The following is an 18,249-nucleotide window of genomic DNA, read 5'->3' as shown; positions in this document are numbered from 1 at the left end:
TGTGAATGATTAACAAAGTACAGTTGTGCAAGTCCTACTTACCTGAAACAGATGTTCATATTTCACATGCCTCAGTGGCAGTAACTACCCAGCACCCCCCTTATTTTATGTAGTTCAACTTTATCTAACCTTGTATTGTTGGTTGGCTTTGATTATTGTGTTGGTATTTTTTGGCTGCAAGTCTGTTGGTTTCAGACAAATTTTGCTTCTTGTCCTCTCTGGTTTTTCATGCTTGGCACCAAAAGCCTAAATAAATGACTTCTTAGGATTCCCCTGATGGGAGGGAGCTTAGCCTGTCCCTTGTTACAGGGAGTAAGAGGAGGGAATTCTGAGCTCTAGAAAGCTGCCAGTGTGAATTTGTGCAGGCACAAAACCAATATACCACTGAGGCAGTATGAAATTTGAACATCTACTGTTACAGGTTAGTAAGATGTATGCGACTCTACTTTCCCCTTTCAACAGCAGTCTTGTATATTCTTTTGGTTCTCCCCATTTTTGCCATTTGTCTCTCAGCATATATGTACATGCTGAATGTTTTCAGGCTGACAAATTTGAATCCAAATTATATCAATAGTTTGTATGAACTTAAAGTGATTTTTCCTATCATTTTAGCAAAATACACTTAGTGCACTTTTCTGACAGGCATTCACACATTTAATATTTTATGTCTGTTGCCTGTTACAGCTGTTAGATCATGCAATATGTTATAAAACTGACACTTACTATTCCCCCAAAATGTTGTAAAAATATATTTAAGTAATAGAGAAATTGTGATTTGAAGGTTGGATCAAATTCAGGTCATAAATTAATCTTTAGAAATGTATGCACTGCAACATTTGCAGAACAGTGCCTTGAAAGAAAAACTGTAGCCTTCTGTTCCCTCAAGAGTAAAAAAAAAAAAAATCAAAACCATTGTGACTTCAGGCTTAAAACATATGTCATTCTTTCCTAAGTGATCTTTTTTCATATACTGAGGTATAAAAAGTGACAAAAATTAAGTTTTTCATTAAAACTCAGTGCAGCTGTTCTTTTGTCTCTAAAGGTTGGAACTCGGTCTAAAGAAGCTTTATAGATAAATATGCTAGTACAGTTCCTTGAAAAAAATGTCGAGAAAAAATGTTGATCCACTTTGGATATAGAGGCATTCGAGTCTACTTGCTATAGTCAGCATTTCACAATGTCGAAATTCATATCTCCGAGACAATATGATCGCCATTTGAAATGTTGACCATACAAGTAGAACATAAAAAACAAAAAAAACTTACCTTAACACTGCTACGCCCCCCCAAACCCCCCAGAACTTAAATATACCAGATCCGAGATCGTACTACAGTGCGGAAGTGGAAATCTTTCCATTGTGCACTGTAGGGAGATGCCAGTTCCCCATGGTGAACATTTCACATGTCAATCATATGATCTCAGCCATATGAATTTCAACATTGTGAAATGTCGACCATTTGAAGGGGCCCCATGCATTCATATACAAATATGAAAAATAGCAAAAAGAAGTTGTGTGGAGGCAGTCCTTGGAAAATTGAGAGTTATTAACTTTGTTGCCTAATCGTATTTTAATGTATGTGGTAACTTTGGTAGTATACTCATTATTGCCTTGATACAGTCATGGTGCTTGTTAAAACAGTAAATAAGTTATGCCATGTCCTGCAAGGGTCCCTATCAGTTGATCAAGCTTTCAGAGACTCGAACTTCATATGGTCAAGACCATATGATCGAGTTTTTGAAAACTCAAAGCTTTTGAATGGAGATCACGGTACAGTGATGGTCGGGAAATTTACCCTTTTTCCTCACTGTAGCTCCATCTCAGAGTTGGTATGTGTAATGTGCAGGGGTGTGGGGAATGTAGGAGGGCTTGCCTCCCTGCAAAAAACGTAACAAAAGGTAGGTTTTTTTCCTTTTTTTTTTTTTTTTTTGATGATCAAGTTTTCAGAAACTCCAAGTCTCTTCAAAATTTTTTCAAGTTTTCAAAAAGTTCATCATCTGACATAGATCTCCCTACAACTTATATAAATACTGAAATTGTGTATTATTTTTTTCATTTGTTGTTGTTGAGTCTTTCGGCTTTTCCCGGTTAGGGGTCGCCACAGCGGAACTCCGGTCTGCTAATGATTGGCAGTAGATTTTTACGTGCCGAGTTGCCGGCCCTGACGCACAACCTTCAACGAAAGTATGCCCATTCACGCATGTCTCCACACAGAAGACACTCTAGCTGAGAATCGAACGGGACAACGTTTACTGTGAGGTGACAATGCTACCGCAGCACCACCAGCGCGTATTATTTTTTTCAGTAATATGTCTATATCTACCTTGCAGTGTCTATATAATTGCAAGTATTCATTGTTGTGTATTTTTCTGTTTTTTTGGCCCATTCCCTAGCTGCTGTCTGGCAGCATATGAACTGTAGTCATTATTGTATTTATTGCTCCGTAATATCTCTGCTTTTGTAGTCTTGTCTGCCTTGTTACCCAGGTTTTGGACAAGCCCACTTACCCAGTGAAGAAGCAATGATTAAACACTTGCATGTACATATCCAACAATGTAAATATAGCAGACAACAAGGTCTTGTGACCAGAAGGAACCGTCAATTAAATGTGGTCCAGTTTTAAGACTAGGTTATAGGAGAATGCTGTACTAGAGTCTCACTATGTGTGGTCTACTTGGACATACTTAAATAATACATAATTTCTTACGTACATACCTCCCCATCCCTTCCACCTGTGCCATGCTCTTTTAATGTTTCTTTGCCTTATTTCTCTAACACCTATTCTGATAGTTATTACATATATCTGATGTTGTCTATTTTCGTCTGATTCAGCAAGTAGAATGTTAGATCCGGTTGGATCAACCTCGGTGCCTTATACTAGAGCATTGTATCTGAAAGCTCTGACTCCTCTCCTGCCTGATTTACGTCAGATCTCATTTGCTGCCTGTTAGACCAAAATGCATTTTCCGGCAGCTCCAATGCTTTCATGATAAGTGATAGCTATTTTTGATTCTTTTCTTAGTTACTCTTCCCTCTGGGGTAGTTGTTAGTTTTCCTGTTAGCAAATAATTTAGTATACTTGGATAAGTTGGTTAGATAGCTCCTTTAAATAGATATTTTTCAACGTGTGCTGTGATAGAACTTTTTAGTAAACCTTATATATATATATATATATATATATATATATATATATATATATATATATAGTCACTTTGTATACATTTTAATATAGATAATAGTAAAGACATTAATATAGTGTTCTTGTCTTTATATATGTGTTAGGAAATAAACTATAGAACTGTTCCAGAAATGTAGAGCCAGTCACTCTGAACAGATGATATGCCCCCAAGACCCCCATTCCTTTTTTGTTTATTGCCTAAGTCCTTCCCACTTACAGGATAGTTGGAGTATCTGTGCTGCCTTTGGTACCAAAGCTATTCAAGGCAGAAAGGTGAAACTTATTCTTAAGGGACTACTTCCCTCTCGAGCAGGGTCCAGAATGTCCTCTGAAGCCAAGGTACCTTCCAGCTCTCCTTCAAACAGAAAGAAGGCATAGGAGAAAGAAAGATCTAAAGAAAATGAAAGAGAGAGATCTCAAGAGAAACACAGAGAAAAACAGATTGAGAAGAGACAGGAATAAAGGACAGAAAAAACAAAGAAAAGTTCTTCAGATCCAACCTAAGTTGTTGAGGTAGTTGGATCTTATTGCAACCACGATCTGAACTCCCTCCCCAAAACATTCTTTTTCTCATAGGCCCATCAGCCTTATACTTCATTCACCAGTACTTCAAAACCTACCATCAAGACCAGCATCTGTAGCTTCATTTTCGAGGTCTGCTCAATCCACCAGAAGTCTAACTGAGATGGATGTCAGCCGTATGATGAGGAAATTCCTGAGGACACAGATTTATCTGGGGTTCCTCATGGCCGCATCCCTGAGGAAAAGGCCAGGAACAGGCCCTTCGATACAGTCCATCCTTTTTCTGACACAGTTTTCTTTTCTGGAGCTGGCTTATCTGCTTTACCAGAATCTGATACAGTAGCCCTGAAGACTTTGACATCTTCCCTCACTTTCTTGACACCAGAACCTCTGGGTCAAGAAGAGTCCTGGAGTCGGAGCATCTTAGTTGGACCCCCGATGGTGGTGCTGACTCAGAAGGGTTTGGAGCCGTCCCTCCCCCTCGGTGCCTCAGCGATAGACAGATCGGTTTTGAGTTCTCCTCTTTTGGAGTCAGAAAACCTACTGATTTTGCTGATAGAGGCAGTTCCTCCTTGGCTCCAGTAGCTGAGTCGACTTTTGAGGCAGTGGAGAGGGCTTTGGCTGTACGAAGGCGCCTGGTGCATGCACTGAGTTCGGAAACATCCCAACTCTCAATGGATCCTGTGCCTCCTTCCTCACATTTGAGTTGACAGGGACAGGCAAATCCAGAGCTTTGAAATAGCTCCAAGATATCTCCATCCAATCCCTTAAAACACATTCCCTGGAAAAGAACATGCAAATAAATGCACATTGATTCCTCTCCGGAGTCCGTCACCAGAGATGATGGAGGATGTTCCCCGAGATCCTCTTACCCTCCCCATGGACATCCCCTTTTGGAAATATTCTGGAAGTGATGAAACAGAGGGGAGAATGGACTACAGAACTCCTTCTGATGAGTCTATGCTCCTTGAAGCTTTTGAGTGTGGCCCATCGACATCCTGAGTGGTTCTGTCCCCTGATGCTTTAATAGATCTCATTGCTTAGAAGACTTGAAAGAAACGTGATGTGGCAGAGCCTATTCCAAAAAAGTCAGACAAGGTTTAGGTTGCCCAAAAGGATAGGGAACATTGGTCAAAGGACCCCCCCCAGTAGATGCTAGGGTGGTAACAGCAGCCGCAAAGAAGGAACTATGAGAAGATAGTTCCTCTGTCCATCCCATGAACAGGGAGTCAAGAGCATTGGCCAGACTAAGGAAGTGAACATATGCTTTATTGACGTTTGCACTTCAAGAGCCGAACTGTCAAACACACTTGACATGTTTCCAGAGAGACTTGATCAAGGAGTTTTCCAAGTCTCTTTTGAGTAGCTTACGTACGGATATCCAGAAGACAGTGGGTGCCCAAATGTCTAACCTGCAATCATCCTCAAATGTAGCCATGCAACTGCTATCTAATGCAGCTGATGGTACATCAGGGGCAGCCGGTACAGGTATTAGCATGTGACGCCATGCCTGGATGTAGCTATGCGATTTCACAGAAAGTTTCAAGGCATCCTTTATCAATGCCCCATACAACGGTTCCACTTTGTTTGGACCTAAGGTGAAAGAAAAGCTTACCAGGATTGAACAGGATGGTAAGATCTTGTCTGCCAGGGGAAACTGTTTTTCTACTCCTCAGAGATACTTTTCTAGTAATCAAAGAGGAGGCATAAAGCTGTGAGCCCTTCAATGAGAAACCTTACAAGTGTCCATGAGCACTTGCCAGACTGCTCAACTCTGGCGGCAGTTGGAGGACGCCTTTCCTTACACCCTTACCCTGGCAAACCATAACTTTTGATGGTGTGTTAAGGATGATCACTAGAGGTTATACTGTAACATTTTTGGTTTCCCAAAGAAAAGATTAAAGATTCCCGATACACTACCCAGTCAGTTGGACTCTGCAGTAACAGATGTATCAAAGTTGCTAAATAAGAGTCATCCAACCGGTCCCCCAAGACCAGTTAGGATCCAGAATCTATTCCAGGGTTCTTTTTATTTGCAAAAAACATAGGGGACCTTAAACCAATATTGGATCTCAAAACCTAAATCAATATTTCAAGCAGACAAAGTCCCAGATGGTTTCATCCTAACTCTATTGAGGAAGGATGATTGGATGTGCTCTGTCGATCTCTAGGATGCTTACTATCATATCAAGATCCAAAGGCAGTCCTGGAGATTTCTCCATTTCTGGCTGGGAGCCAATCACTATCATTTCATGGCACTAGCTGTCTGTCTCACCACAGCCCTCTGGCGTTTATCAAAATTATGGCAATAGTAGCAGCAGCTCATGTCCAGCTGCAAGGGACCCATGTCTTCCTGTATTTGAATGATTGGCTCCTAACTGCTACCTCCAAGGATCTACTGCTGCAACACCAGTCATCCCTTCTCACACTTGCAAATGAGTTGGGAATATCAGTCAGCTACAAGAACAATCTGCCTCCCACACAAAACATAGAATGTGTAGGTTGTCAGATAGACACAGTCCACAAACTGAGAAACTCCCCTTTGCGAAAATCAAATCATTAAGGTTTGCAGCAAGTGATGCAGCACCCTCAACCACTGGCAAGACAAATTCTGTCTCTCTTAGGGCTAATTTATTACAGTATCACATGAGAGTCCTACAGTGGACATTACAAGTACAGTAATTATAGAAATTTCACCACTTTCACACCAGAACCTGACTTACTCAGGTATACAAAAATCACATAAATTGGTGGAGTACCTTCCCATCAGTAGTAAAGGGCAGATCCTTTTGTCCACCTGCTCTCAGGGCCACAGTCACCTCGGATGCCTTCCTTCTGGAGGGAGGTGCATTTCAAAGGGAAGATAGTTCAAGGAATGTGGCCATCAACAGAGGCCAAACTTCACATCAGTGTCTTAAAGATGAGATCGATCCTCCTAGTGTTGCAGGCCTTTCAAGACCTTCTACACAAGGATGTGATTTCCATTCACAGAGTTGATATGTCAGTTGTCTGGTGCATCATTGAACAAGGTGGAACATGTTCATACCCTTTTTACTGAAAAGCCATGCGAGTCTGGTAGTGGGTGATTCTTCAAACCACTTTCTGGTAGCAAGGCACATTCCTGGGACATCCAATATACTAGGGGACCGATTGAGCAGAACTGTTCTATTTCCTCACAAGTGGTATTTCAAACAAACAGTGGCAATGGAGATTTTTAGCCACTGGGGCCAACCTTGCTGCAACCTCTTTGTTTCTTACCATAACGGCAAATGCAACAGTTATTTCACTCTCACCTCTATGCAGGGACAATCATCGAGGGATACCCTGGTCTATTTTTGGCCCCCCAGTTGTCCTTTTCTCCTTTCCACCAATTCCTCTTCTCATGAAGTTTATTCAGAAAGCCATGAACTGCAAGAGCAGGGTAATCCTCATTGCTCCCTTCTGGTCTCGGCAGGTATGGTTCCCCATTCTTTGCATCCACCATGGGTTCTGGATTCCACTTTGGGTCTCCTCAGTCACCCATCCAGGAAACCTCTACTGGATCTCCAGTCCCTGAAACTAACCACAAAGTTTCTCCAGTTTTAATAATAGATATAAATGCCAGGCTTTTGTCTCCAGTAATCCATATAATTTCTTATTCTCAGAAGGAATCAACCAGAAAAATTTACAAAAGCAAATGGAAAAAAAATTCTATTTAGGCATCCTCTAAGGGCTTATGCCCTTTTCAGCAGTACTGGATTTCCTTTCTGAATTTTTATAGGAAGTTCTAGTTACTGTTAAAGTCCAGATGGTCACCTTTTCAGATTTTCACACAGGACATAATAATTCATCTTTTGCATCGCTTAAGGTGACCAAACCCCTTCTTAAGTAAATGTTTTTACTGCGACCTCCTGTTCGAGATTCAGTTCCACCTTTGGACATTATAGTTTTACTTCAGTCTTTGACCCAAAAACAATTCCTGTCTTGGAAAGCTATTTTTTTAGTTGCTATTAGTTCAGCAAAACATGTTTCAGTGCTACAAGCACTTTCGTGCAAGCTGCCTGTCCTGCTTTTCTACAAGGAAAGAGTTTCAGTGAGAACAAATACCTCCTTCCTTCTTAAGGTGGCATCAGAATCTAACCTGAATCAGCAAATTGATTTACTGGAATTCTTTCCAAACTTTGCTAACAAAGGAGAACACACCCTCTATGCCTAATGTCCATAAACAATTCAGGTTCTAGCTACATTGTACTAAAGACGTTAGGAAATCATAGCAGTAATTTGTATCCTTTTCTAAGACAAAACTAAGACATGTCAAATGTTACGCTTTGTAGATGGCTAACAGATTGCATTTCCCTTGTTTATAAGACAAAAGGGCTCTCTTTACATTCTAAACTTAATGCTGATTCTACCAGAGCAATGGCAACTTTAACAACATTTGCAAAGAGAGTAATTGTCAGTGATATGTTTGCAGCAGCAACTTGGTCTATAGCTTATACTTTTACATCTCATTACAAGTTGGATGTACAGTCTAGACCTCACACATCCCTTAGCTCTGCCCTTCTCAGGAATGTCCTTCCTTGAGTCCACCCAGGCCCCTTTTAGGTAGCTTGGGAATCTGTCCCACATCTTAAATCAGACCTAGACAACATCGGATACAAAAGTTATTTACTTACCATAAAGACAGATCCATGTTTTCTTATTTTGATTCAGTCCCCTCCCTCCTTCCCCCTCCAAATTGTCATTTTTCATCTTTTGGAGCTCGATCAGTCTGTGATGGGACCCTCTCTGTCTCTTGTTTCAGTTTCCTCTACAGTGGTAATGTTACAAAATCCCATTCCTTTATTCCGCCCTGCAGTAAATAGAGACCATTTGGAATTAGTCAGCAAACTCGATCTGAGGCAATTCAGACAGGAGAGGGGAATTGTGGGTAGGTGAGGAGTCAGAGCTGTAGGATCCTATACTCGGGTATAAGGTGTTTAGGTTGAATCCAACCAGATCTGACATCCCACATGTTGAACTAGATGAAAAAAGTCTATTGTTATAATAAGTACATAACTTTATTATGTAACACCATCCCTGTGAAGAAGAACTTTCACAAATCCTGTGAGTAACAAGTTTGTATGTTGCCTTTGCTTCCTCCTTTCCCCACTGTTGTTCAAGGTGATCACTTACAACTCCATGACATGGTCTTGTATATTGTTGTCTCCACTATCCCTTGTCATCTTTAATGGGGGAAAATGAAGATCCTCTGATCAGTACATGCTCTCTCCTTTTCATATCCCACAGTATTCTGCAGCTTTTCATTGTTCTCCTTTCACTTAACTGATATCACTGTCTGTCTGATTCCGTGATCGTGTAAAATACTCGAGATCTGTCGTGACTCACGAGAGGTAGAAGCATTGCTTTTTTACATCTGGAGTTTACTCTTTTGAGGATATACCCAGGCATTCTGTTTTGCTGTTTCTTTGCCCTGCTCACTCTGCTTTTGTTGGCCAGGCCTGTGAATGATGGGCACCCCTGATCCTTTTCCTGTTTTACTGCTGTTAGTTGTTCACCATATTAATAACTGCTGCAATAGCCTTAGCTATACGAGTTGTATCCTGCCAGGGATATAACAGTCGAACAGCTTCCAAAGCTTCAGAGCACCGTCCACCTGCCCAAACTGGTAAATTTGTCTTACAGAACTGTACTATCCACTCCCCCAGCTAACACTTAATTCTAGGGCTGTTGTCACAAAAATGCAGTACTTTGCATTTGTTTTAACAGATTCTCAGTTGACATCTTCCTGCCCACCTAGTAATTCTTAAGACTTTCCTCATACACTTTCCATTCCTTGCAGTTTTTCTAACAACCAGAAATGTTGCTGTTGTCTAAGTAGAATGTAAGTGATTTGATTCTAGTACCATGTAAGATCACGAGTGTATGACCTCCAGTGCTGCCAGGAGATCTAGGACTGAGAGTCTGCCATAACAAAGAGTTGTGGTGTGGTACTGCACCTAGTCCTTTGTGTTCTGTATGTTGAAATGCTCATGAGTTACAGGCAGTTTCACTGTATGTTGCAACTCTGAGCTAGAACTTTTGACTGGTGATCTTCAGTGGTGATGTTTTTTTGTCTAATAAATAGTCTTCAGCCAATAACTTAAAATTGGCTTCATGGCTTCTTTTCCTGAGCATGTGAAGTGCATCTGATGAAGAGTCACATTGGTGGTTTGGTGTTGCAGATCTAGAGGGCCACATCTGGTTAAGTTTTTATATGGATATATATGCATATGTCTGCTGCAGAAGGCTCTGTTATTGCTCTGCATGGTAATTCTCATTTAATTCCAGTTGTTTCATGGAAGTAATTGTGACTAGCATTTTGTTTTGGTCTGTTATATTTAAGTACTAGAGATACTTTGTATTACTAGACTTGTACAGTCCCCTACATGGAAATTAAAAGAGCTTTTATTGTGCATCTTCTGCCCTTCAGATATGCCGTAGATTAAATGGGGTTCGATTCACCAGTTGTAAAAGTGCCAAGGACCGCACAGCCATGTCAGTGACTTTGGAACAGTGTTTGATTCTACAGCATGAGCATGGAATGGCCCCTCAGGTTTTCACACAAGCCCTGGACTGCATGAGAAGGTAAGCTATATAGCATTCTCATCATTTGTGTTAACTGAGCTCTTTTTGAACTGCAGATGGATGTCCTCTTTTGTGCACATATCTTAAGTAATTCTGGGTACACTCACTGTGCATGGATGTATGGATAGATATACATGCATATACATTCATGCATACATACATATCAGTAAGAGGTGTTGTTCCACTCCATGGGTTCATTGATAGTATATCTCGAGTCCTAGCTAAAGATGCTTCCCTGCTGTCTTTAATGTACTGTTGTTGACCAGCATACAGTGTGGTCAACAAATTGTTAATCACTCCTGTTTCTCACACATCTCCCCTCAGTCATCAAGTTCTTATTTGCTATAAACAAAGCTGTCACTTTTTTTTGTGCTAAAGTTGTGTTAATTTCTCATTTTCATTTATACTGCAGCTAGTATGAGAACTCTGAGAAATTTCCTGTTTCAAGCATGTCATCTTATTGTTTGGTGTAATGATTTTGTTTCTCCCCCTCGGTTCATCTCTTTACTGTTTACTGTCTTAACCCATCTCCCTGTACAGCAGTGGTACACTGATCCTTCTTCCTTACTTTACTGTTCTGTATAATCACCATGACCATTTGCTACAGTTTATCAGCTGGCCTGTATTTGGATATATTCAGTATCCATTTGGATATATTCAGTATCCATTGATAGATGATAGCCAATGAGACCTTGTTTTTTTTCTCTGCTTTGATGTCCTTCAAGGATGCATCTGCAGTTCTTACAAATGGGTTGTCCTGTCGACAGGCAGCCCTTCGGTCGGCCGGATTCCAAAGTCTGGGTCCGGCTTCGGCTGGTGTCGCACTTCACCCGACGTCATCGCTGCAGTTTTTCGGGTATAAAGGCATCAGCCGACGCCATTTTCCTCAGTCTTTCTTGCCGCGTGGCGCCCGAAGCAGAAGCTGTTCGCAAGTGCTGGTCGGTCAGATCCAGAGATTGCTACTGCCGAATACTACTTCGAAGACTTCTAAAAAGCTAAGTACCCCGTTGGGGACTCTTTCTTGCCTCAGCTGATGTCAGAGAAAGTGAATAACTGTTTATCTTGTGGGAAACAAATACCTCATAAAGATTTCCACTCCTACTGTATACATTGTTTAGGCCCAGACCACGACGTAGCAGCTTGTTTAGCCTGTGCTTCTTTTAACCGACGGACGCTTGGACGCTGGTCGGAGTTCGCTGAACAAATTTTCGGCTCTGATTTTGCCTATATTATGCCGTCGGATCCTCCGACAACGCAAATTGCCAAAAAACGTAAAGAAAAGGACCGACACTCGCGGTCCGCGGTTTCGGCCGAAACCGCGATTAAGCAAACCGCGAATGTCTCGGTTTCGGCCGAAACCGAGCAAGCAGTTCTTCCTTCAGCCGAATCCATGCCTTCTACCGAGGCCTCTTCTAACCTGGTAGAATCGGCATCTGAAATCCAACCTTCGGTTGCGGTTTCTCAGGAATTATCAGACACTATTCCCCTGGATATTTCTACCCCTGCACGTGGAGCTGCTAGGCCTCCTGCAGCCATGTCTATTAAGGCTTTTGCCAGGGCTAAAGCAGCCTCGCTTCAAAAACGGTGCCTGCCAAACCCCCCTCACACAGGCCCAGCACCAGCTCCCATATGCTTTCTTTGGCTGAGGATCTAATTTCTTTAATTCGTGGATCCAGGCCTCATCCAGACAGGACCTCTCTCCCACCTCCAGAAAAGAGGCCTAGAGCAGAGGAGCCAGTATCCGCAGATGATTCCTCTGATGACTCAGAACATACAGACCCTCCTGAGGCTACTTATTCCCCTTACGAAGACTCTGATGCTGAAGAGTCCATTCCTTCAGCCTCTCCACCTGAGGAATTTTCCTTTGGGGAAACCTTGCATGCTATGAGGGAACAATTTCAGTGGCAGGGCCAAGATTTCTCAGACTCCAGAAAAAGGCTTAGAACCTTTCTACATTTGCCACAACATAGGCCTTTAGCTATACCTCCAGTTCTTTCTGTTGTAGATGATGCATTTAATGATGCTTGCACTGCTCCTGACTCATTACCTCTGGCTCCTGCTAAGCCCGATAGGTTCTACAGGGTCCCGGACACTCACCACCATTTATACAAGGCTCCTTTTGCAGATCCAGAGACTATCTCCCAGGGCCCTAAAGCAGTAGCAGCTACTTCTACTAAAAACCCCCTCCCCTCTGAAAGGGAATCCAGGTCCTTAGAGAGATGGGGTAAAAAAGTTTACACTTCTGCTACTTTGTCAGCTAGGGCTTTGAACTGCCAATTTCACATGATTCAATATCAAGAGTTTATGCTTGACCAGTTAACTAAAAAGCTGTCCTCTGAAGAATCTTTAGATAAAAAATATGTTCAGGAAATGGTACATAACATACAACAGGTTAGTAACCATTCTTTAAAATGTGGCTATGATGCACTGGAGGCTTCCTTTAGATCAGCCGTGACTGGCACAGTTATCAGGAGACATGCATGGTTGAAAGAACAGGCATTACCAGACCATGTCATATCAAAGCTTTTGGATGCACCCATGGACAAGGTCAATTTATTTGGTTCACCTGCACAACAGGTACTAAAAAAGATGGAAGAGAAGGCGAAATCTGTACAAACAGTGAAAGATTTCTTACAGGTTCAACCTCCAAGGTTTAGCAGGAACTGGCCCTCCAAGAATTGGTCCTTTCCGGACTCCTCTAAGACACAAAGGGGCAGGAATAGGTGTTCTAGAGGCAGAAACCAATCCAGGGGTGCCTACAGGGGACGCCAGTGGCAAGGCAACAACCAGCGAGGCACGGACGCAGCCACCACCACTACAACTACTCAATCACAGTGACTTGGCAGTGGCACCGCCTACCAGGGAACAACTAGAAGCACCCTTAGGCGGAAAGCTAACCTTATTTTCAAAGAACTGGCATTGCATCACAAGGGAAAAATGGATTTTGCAAACTATAGACCAAGGTTACAGGTTCCATTTCCATACTCTACCAGGAAAGAGAGGAATGCCAAACCTACCACCTACTCAAAGGGCAGAAGCTCTAAAGCAAATATCTCAGCTATTAAGAATGAGAGCTGTGGAAAAGGTACCATCTATGGAGCAAGGAAAGGGATTTTACTCCAGACTCGTCCTGGTACCAAGAAAAGAAAACAAATGGAGACCCATTCTAGACCTATCCACTTTAAACACATTCCTCATTGTTCCAAAATTCAAAATGCTGACCCTACAGCAGCTTCTTCCCATGCTGGGCAAGGAGTCTTGGCTGGTAACTCTAGATCTCAAGGAGGCATACCTGCACGTCCCCATACGACCAATTTGCAGAAGATACCTCAGATTTCTTGCAGGATCAGAGCATTATCAATTTTCAGCATTGCCCTTTGGCTTATCTACTGCGCCCAGAGTGTTCACGAAATGCCTGGCATCAGTAATTGCTCATTGCAGACTTCAGGGGATCCAAATTTATCCCTACCTGGACGACTGCCTGATACAAGCGGACAACAAAAGCAAGCTAACAGAAGACTTACAAAGAGTCATTTATCTGCTGCAAGCCCTGGGATATACAGTCAGTATAAAAAAGTCAAGGCTGATTCCATCCCAAAGAATAACCTTTCTGGGTGCAGAGCTGGGCACATCAAAATAAATGGCATTCCTTACTGCAGAAAAGAAAGAGCAACTACCTCTCTACTTCTTGGCATTAACAAAGCAGAACCATCTAACTGCAAGAAAAGTACTGCAAGCCCTAGGCTTCATGGCATCCTGCATAATTCTGGTCCCTCATGCCAGACTGCATATGAGAAAGCTACAGTGGTACCTAAAGAATTTGTGGTCCCAACACAAGCACAGCCTAGAAACAAAAATTCCAATAATCCCATGCCTGAAGCAAGAGTTCCTGTGGTGGGCTCAGGCCTGTCAATCAAACACAGGATTACCCTTCTGCAACAGTCAACCAAGCCAAACCATCATGACAGATGCCTCAGACCTCGGTTGGGGGGCACACATGCTGGGCAAGTGCATACAAGGCTTATGGACTCAAGACCAGCTACGCCTACACATAAATCTAAAGGAAATGCTGGCAGTAAAATTGGCAATCCAGTCATTCAGACCATTTCTCCAAGAAGGTCAGTTGATGATAAGGACAGACAACACCACAGTTATGTGGTACATCAACAAACAGGGAGGCACACATTCATATCCTCTATGCCGGCTGGCACTGGACCTATGGGATGTGGCTCTGAGCTACAACATTCAGTTACAAGCAATTTTTGTACTGGGAAAAGAAAACACTCTAGCAGACATATTAAGCAGAACTACCACAGATGCCCACGAATGGATGCTGCATCCGGACATCTTCAAAGCCATCACAAGAGAATGGGGATTACCACAAATAGACTTGTTTGCATCCCCACTCAATCACCAGCTAAAGAAATTCTGCACAAGGACGTACCACCCACTTGCTTGGAAGGTGGACTCCTATCTTTCAGTTGGAAAAACCTGACAGCATACGCATTCCCACCACTTCCTTTGATGCACAAGGTGCTTCTGAAGATCAAAGAGGACCGTCCAAGGATCATTCTGATAGCTCCAGACTGGCCAAGACAACATTGGTATCCATTGCTGAGGAGCATGTCTCGGGAACAAATATGGACACTACCCCTGATCCCATTACTGTTAACACAGAACAACTACAACATCCTGCATCCAAACCTGAAAACTCTGCAGCTAACTGCCTGGAACATTACATGACAGAAATTAACCCAAATTTATCCCAAAGGGTTAAAGACATAATCCTGGAGGCTCGTAGACCTTCAACAAGAAAGAATTATGCAGCAAAATTGAAAAGATATCTCATTTGGAGTACTGCAAAGGGAGAAGATGTGACACTAGTAAGCATAGCCAACATCCTGGAGTACTTGGCAGAGCTCTTCCATTCAGGCCTGTCCTATTCTTCCATCAAGATACATGCATCAGCTATTTCAGCAGAATACAGCTTGGATCCTCCTGTCTTCTCTCACCCTCTGCTCAGACAGTTTCTGAGAGGAATTAAAAATGTAAAACCTCCCAGGAAACCACCATTGCCAGCATGGGACTTGAACTTTGTGCTAGAAAAATTGACACTTCCCCCTTTCGAACCAGCAGCAACAGCAGAATTACAATACTTATCCTGGAAAACTGCTTTCCTGCTGGCAATAACTTCAGCAAGAAGGGTCTCTGAACTACAGGCATTAATGGCAGTGCAACCCTTCCTGATCTTCCATCAAGATAGAGTGTCCATGAGAACAAATCCTACATTTATGCCTAAGGTGGTATCCAGAGTGTCATTAAATCAGGCTATCCACCTACCTACATTCTACCCAAACCCACAGAACAGGGGAGAAAGACTCTTGCATACCTTGGATGTGCATAGACAATTACGCTACTACCTGGACAGGACTAAGTCCAATAGAAAACTGACCAGCTTCTGGTAGCATATGCCACAGGAAAGGAAGGAAAGCCAATTTCAAAACAGACAATCTCCAAATGGATAGGAAATTGCATTAGATTTTGTTACTCCTACCATGGAAAGGCAACTCCAGAGAACATCAGGCCTCACTCCACAAGGGCTACAGCCACTACCACAGCTTTCTTACGAGGAGTGGCTACCAAGGACATTATAGAGGCTGCTACTTGGACCTCCGTGCATACATTTGCCAAGCATTACAATTTACCTTTATACTCTAGATCCCGAGCAGGTTTTGCCACTGCTGTTTTGCAAGGGATCCTAGCTACACCATAATTTCTACTCTTTTCCTCCTCCCTTGTTTAGCTATGGTATTCTACCCATTTGTAAGGACTGCAGATGCATCCTTGAAGGACATAGTACAGTTTTGTACCTACCATAAATGTAGATGTCCGATAGGAATGCATCTGCAGTCAGGATTACCCACCCACCTTCCCCTCTGAGGTACTCCTAGGGTATTTGCCATCCTTCAGCTAGCTTGGGGGGGATCTATTATGGTGTATTTGTTTGTATATATGTACATACATGCTTATTTTATGTGTTTGCTCTTTACTATTTGGAAACATTGGCATTTATCCAAATTTAGCCATCCAAGAGGGCACCTGGCATCTGGGGCAAGAAACACTGAGGAAAATGGCATCGGCTGATGCCTTTATACCCGAAAAACCGCAGCGATGACGTCGGGTGAAGTGCGACACCAGCCGAAGCCGGACCCAGACTTTGGAATCCGGCCGACCGAAGGGCTGCCTGACGACAGGACAACCCATTTGTAAGGACTGCAGATGCATTCCTATCGGACATCTACATTTATGGTAGGTACAAAACTGTACTTTTTGCTGACTCCTTGGAACCCTGATAATTTATGTATTTGAAATTCTGTGCCTATACAACTTCTATGCTACATAAGGGTTGCTCTAAATTAAAAATAGACCAATTGCTTCTTTCTTTTGGGAAACATTGTGTTGTCAGAAAGTGTCCTTAGTAACTTCATATGCTACCTGTATATAATTACAGATGGCTTTATATGGGCTACTCCAAAATGAAAAACAAAAATTAAAGTGTTTGTGAAGTCAGCCACATCCACTGACAAATATTGAAGTCAGCCACATCCACTGACAAATATCCAAAAAGGGCATTAAATAATGCAGCTGCTACACGGAGAACTGCTAATGCCTGCTGAAACAAGTACAGCCTTAGAAAATGGTATGCAACCAATGCCTACCTCCTGACATTTGAATGGTATGCAGAGAAGAATTGGCTCTGAATTGATTGGACCAGAATGTTTTCTTATCAGTTAACATGAGGCTAATTGAAGGCATACATGGACTCGGGTGTTCAGGCGTACAAAATGTTAACCGCTTTCTCAGAGGTGATCTATGCGTGACATACAAGGCCATGTCTAACCCAGAATTGATGGATATGTTCCACCTAAAAAAAAAAACAATCCCTGAGGGCCACACACTCTAGGGATATAAACCTTACCACAACCTTAAATAGGATGTGCTGGAGGGATAGATTCCTGACCCAGGGCCTCCCCATGCTTTGGAACAAAATTCCAATGTACATCAGGCAGAGCTCCTCACTAGCACTCTTCAAGAGAAGCCTTGACGGGTGGATGGGAAACAGAAAATTTAGCCCGGGGATCACTGCAGTGGCTCTGCTGGACAGAGGTGCAGGGAACTAATACCTCTGCTGGTCATAGTCACAGGGAGCTAATCTAAGGGGGTGGCGAAAGCCAACACACTCTGGCTAGGCTTATAAATGCCCTTGGGCAGCTAGCCTAGTACTTGCCTATGAACCTAATAAAACTGGCCAGGGATAGAGCTTCACTGAAGGCTTAACTGTACAGACTTGACAATTAGGCACTCATTTTGACCAGATTGGTTAGGTCACAAATGACCAGTGTAAGACATATTCTTAACTTGGTTAGAACCAGAGAAAAATAATGTAAGTAACATTTTAGACCTTTCACTAGTGGGTAGATTTAGGAGAATACTTCTTAGCAGATTAAGAAAATGTGTTTTCCAAAGCAATATTAAGTCCTTAGACAAAATGATTGCTTTAGCAGATTGTTATTATATGAAAGTGCAAACTGTTATTCTGTCTTTCATGAATCCAAAGTTAACAGGCCTTTGTCAACAGCAGAAGACAATCCCATCTGAAGTAATCTGCATTAAATGCGCTGTGCTGATGAGGGCAATGAAAAGGCTGAACTATGCATGTCCACAGCTAGTGGAGTTTGGCTTTATTGGCCTGAATGTAATCATAAATTTTAAGGGTGGGTTTGGCATAACATAATAGGTTCATAGGTTGGTACTAGGCTATCGGCCCTAGGGCCTATACAAGCCTAGCCATAACAATTCCCTGGCTATTTCTTCCCATACTATTTACTTCCCTGGACCCCTGTCTAGCAGGGCGACTGACATGATCCCTGAGGTGAATTTCCTT

At 42.4% G+C, this 18,249-nt stretch overlaps 1 protein-coding gene across 7 annotated transcripts in view; it reads left to right on the top strand.

Moving 5' to 3' along the window:
• The window catches only part of INPP4A (inositol polyphosphate-4-phosphatase type I A), a 1,931,511-nt gene that overhangs the window by 1,562,845 nt on the left and 350,417 nt on the right, over positions 1-18,249 (top strand). For all 7 annotated transcript variants that reach the window (XM_044072185.1, XM_044072184.1, XM_044072183.1 and 4 more), the window contains one exon: positions 10,150-10,304. In XM_044072185.1, the coding sequence (XP_043928120.1) occupies positions 10,150-10,304 (155 nt within the window). The remainder of the gene's footprint in view (positions 1-10,149; positions 10,305-18,249) is intronic.

Source organism: Protopterus annectens, chromosome 5.part0, assembly GCF_019279795.1.
Source record: "Protopterus annectens isolate FY-2018-M chromosome 5.part0, PAN1.0, whole genome shotgun sequence".
NCBI classification, from domain to species: Eukaryota; Metazoa; Chordata; order Ceratodontiformes; family Protopteridae; genus Protopterus; species Protopterus annectens.
This window is presented reverse-complemented; position numbering and strand designations above follow the sequence as displayed.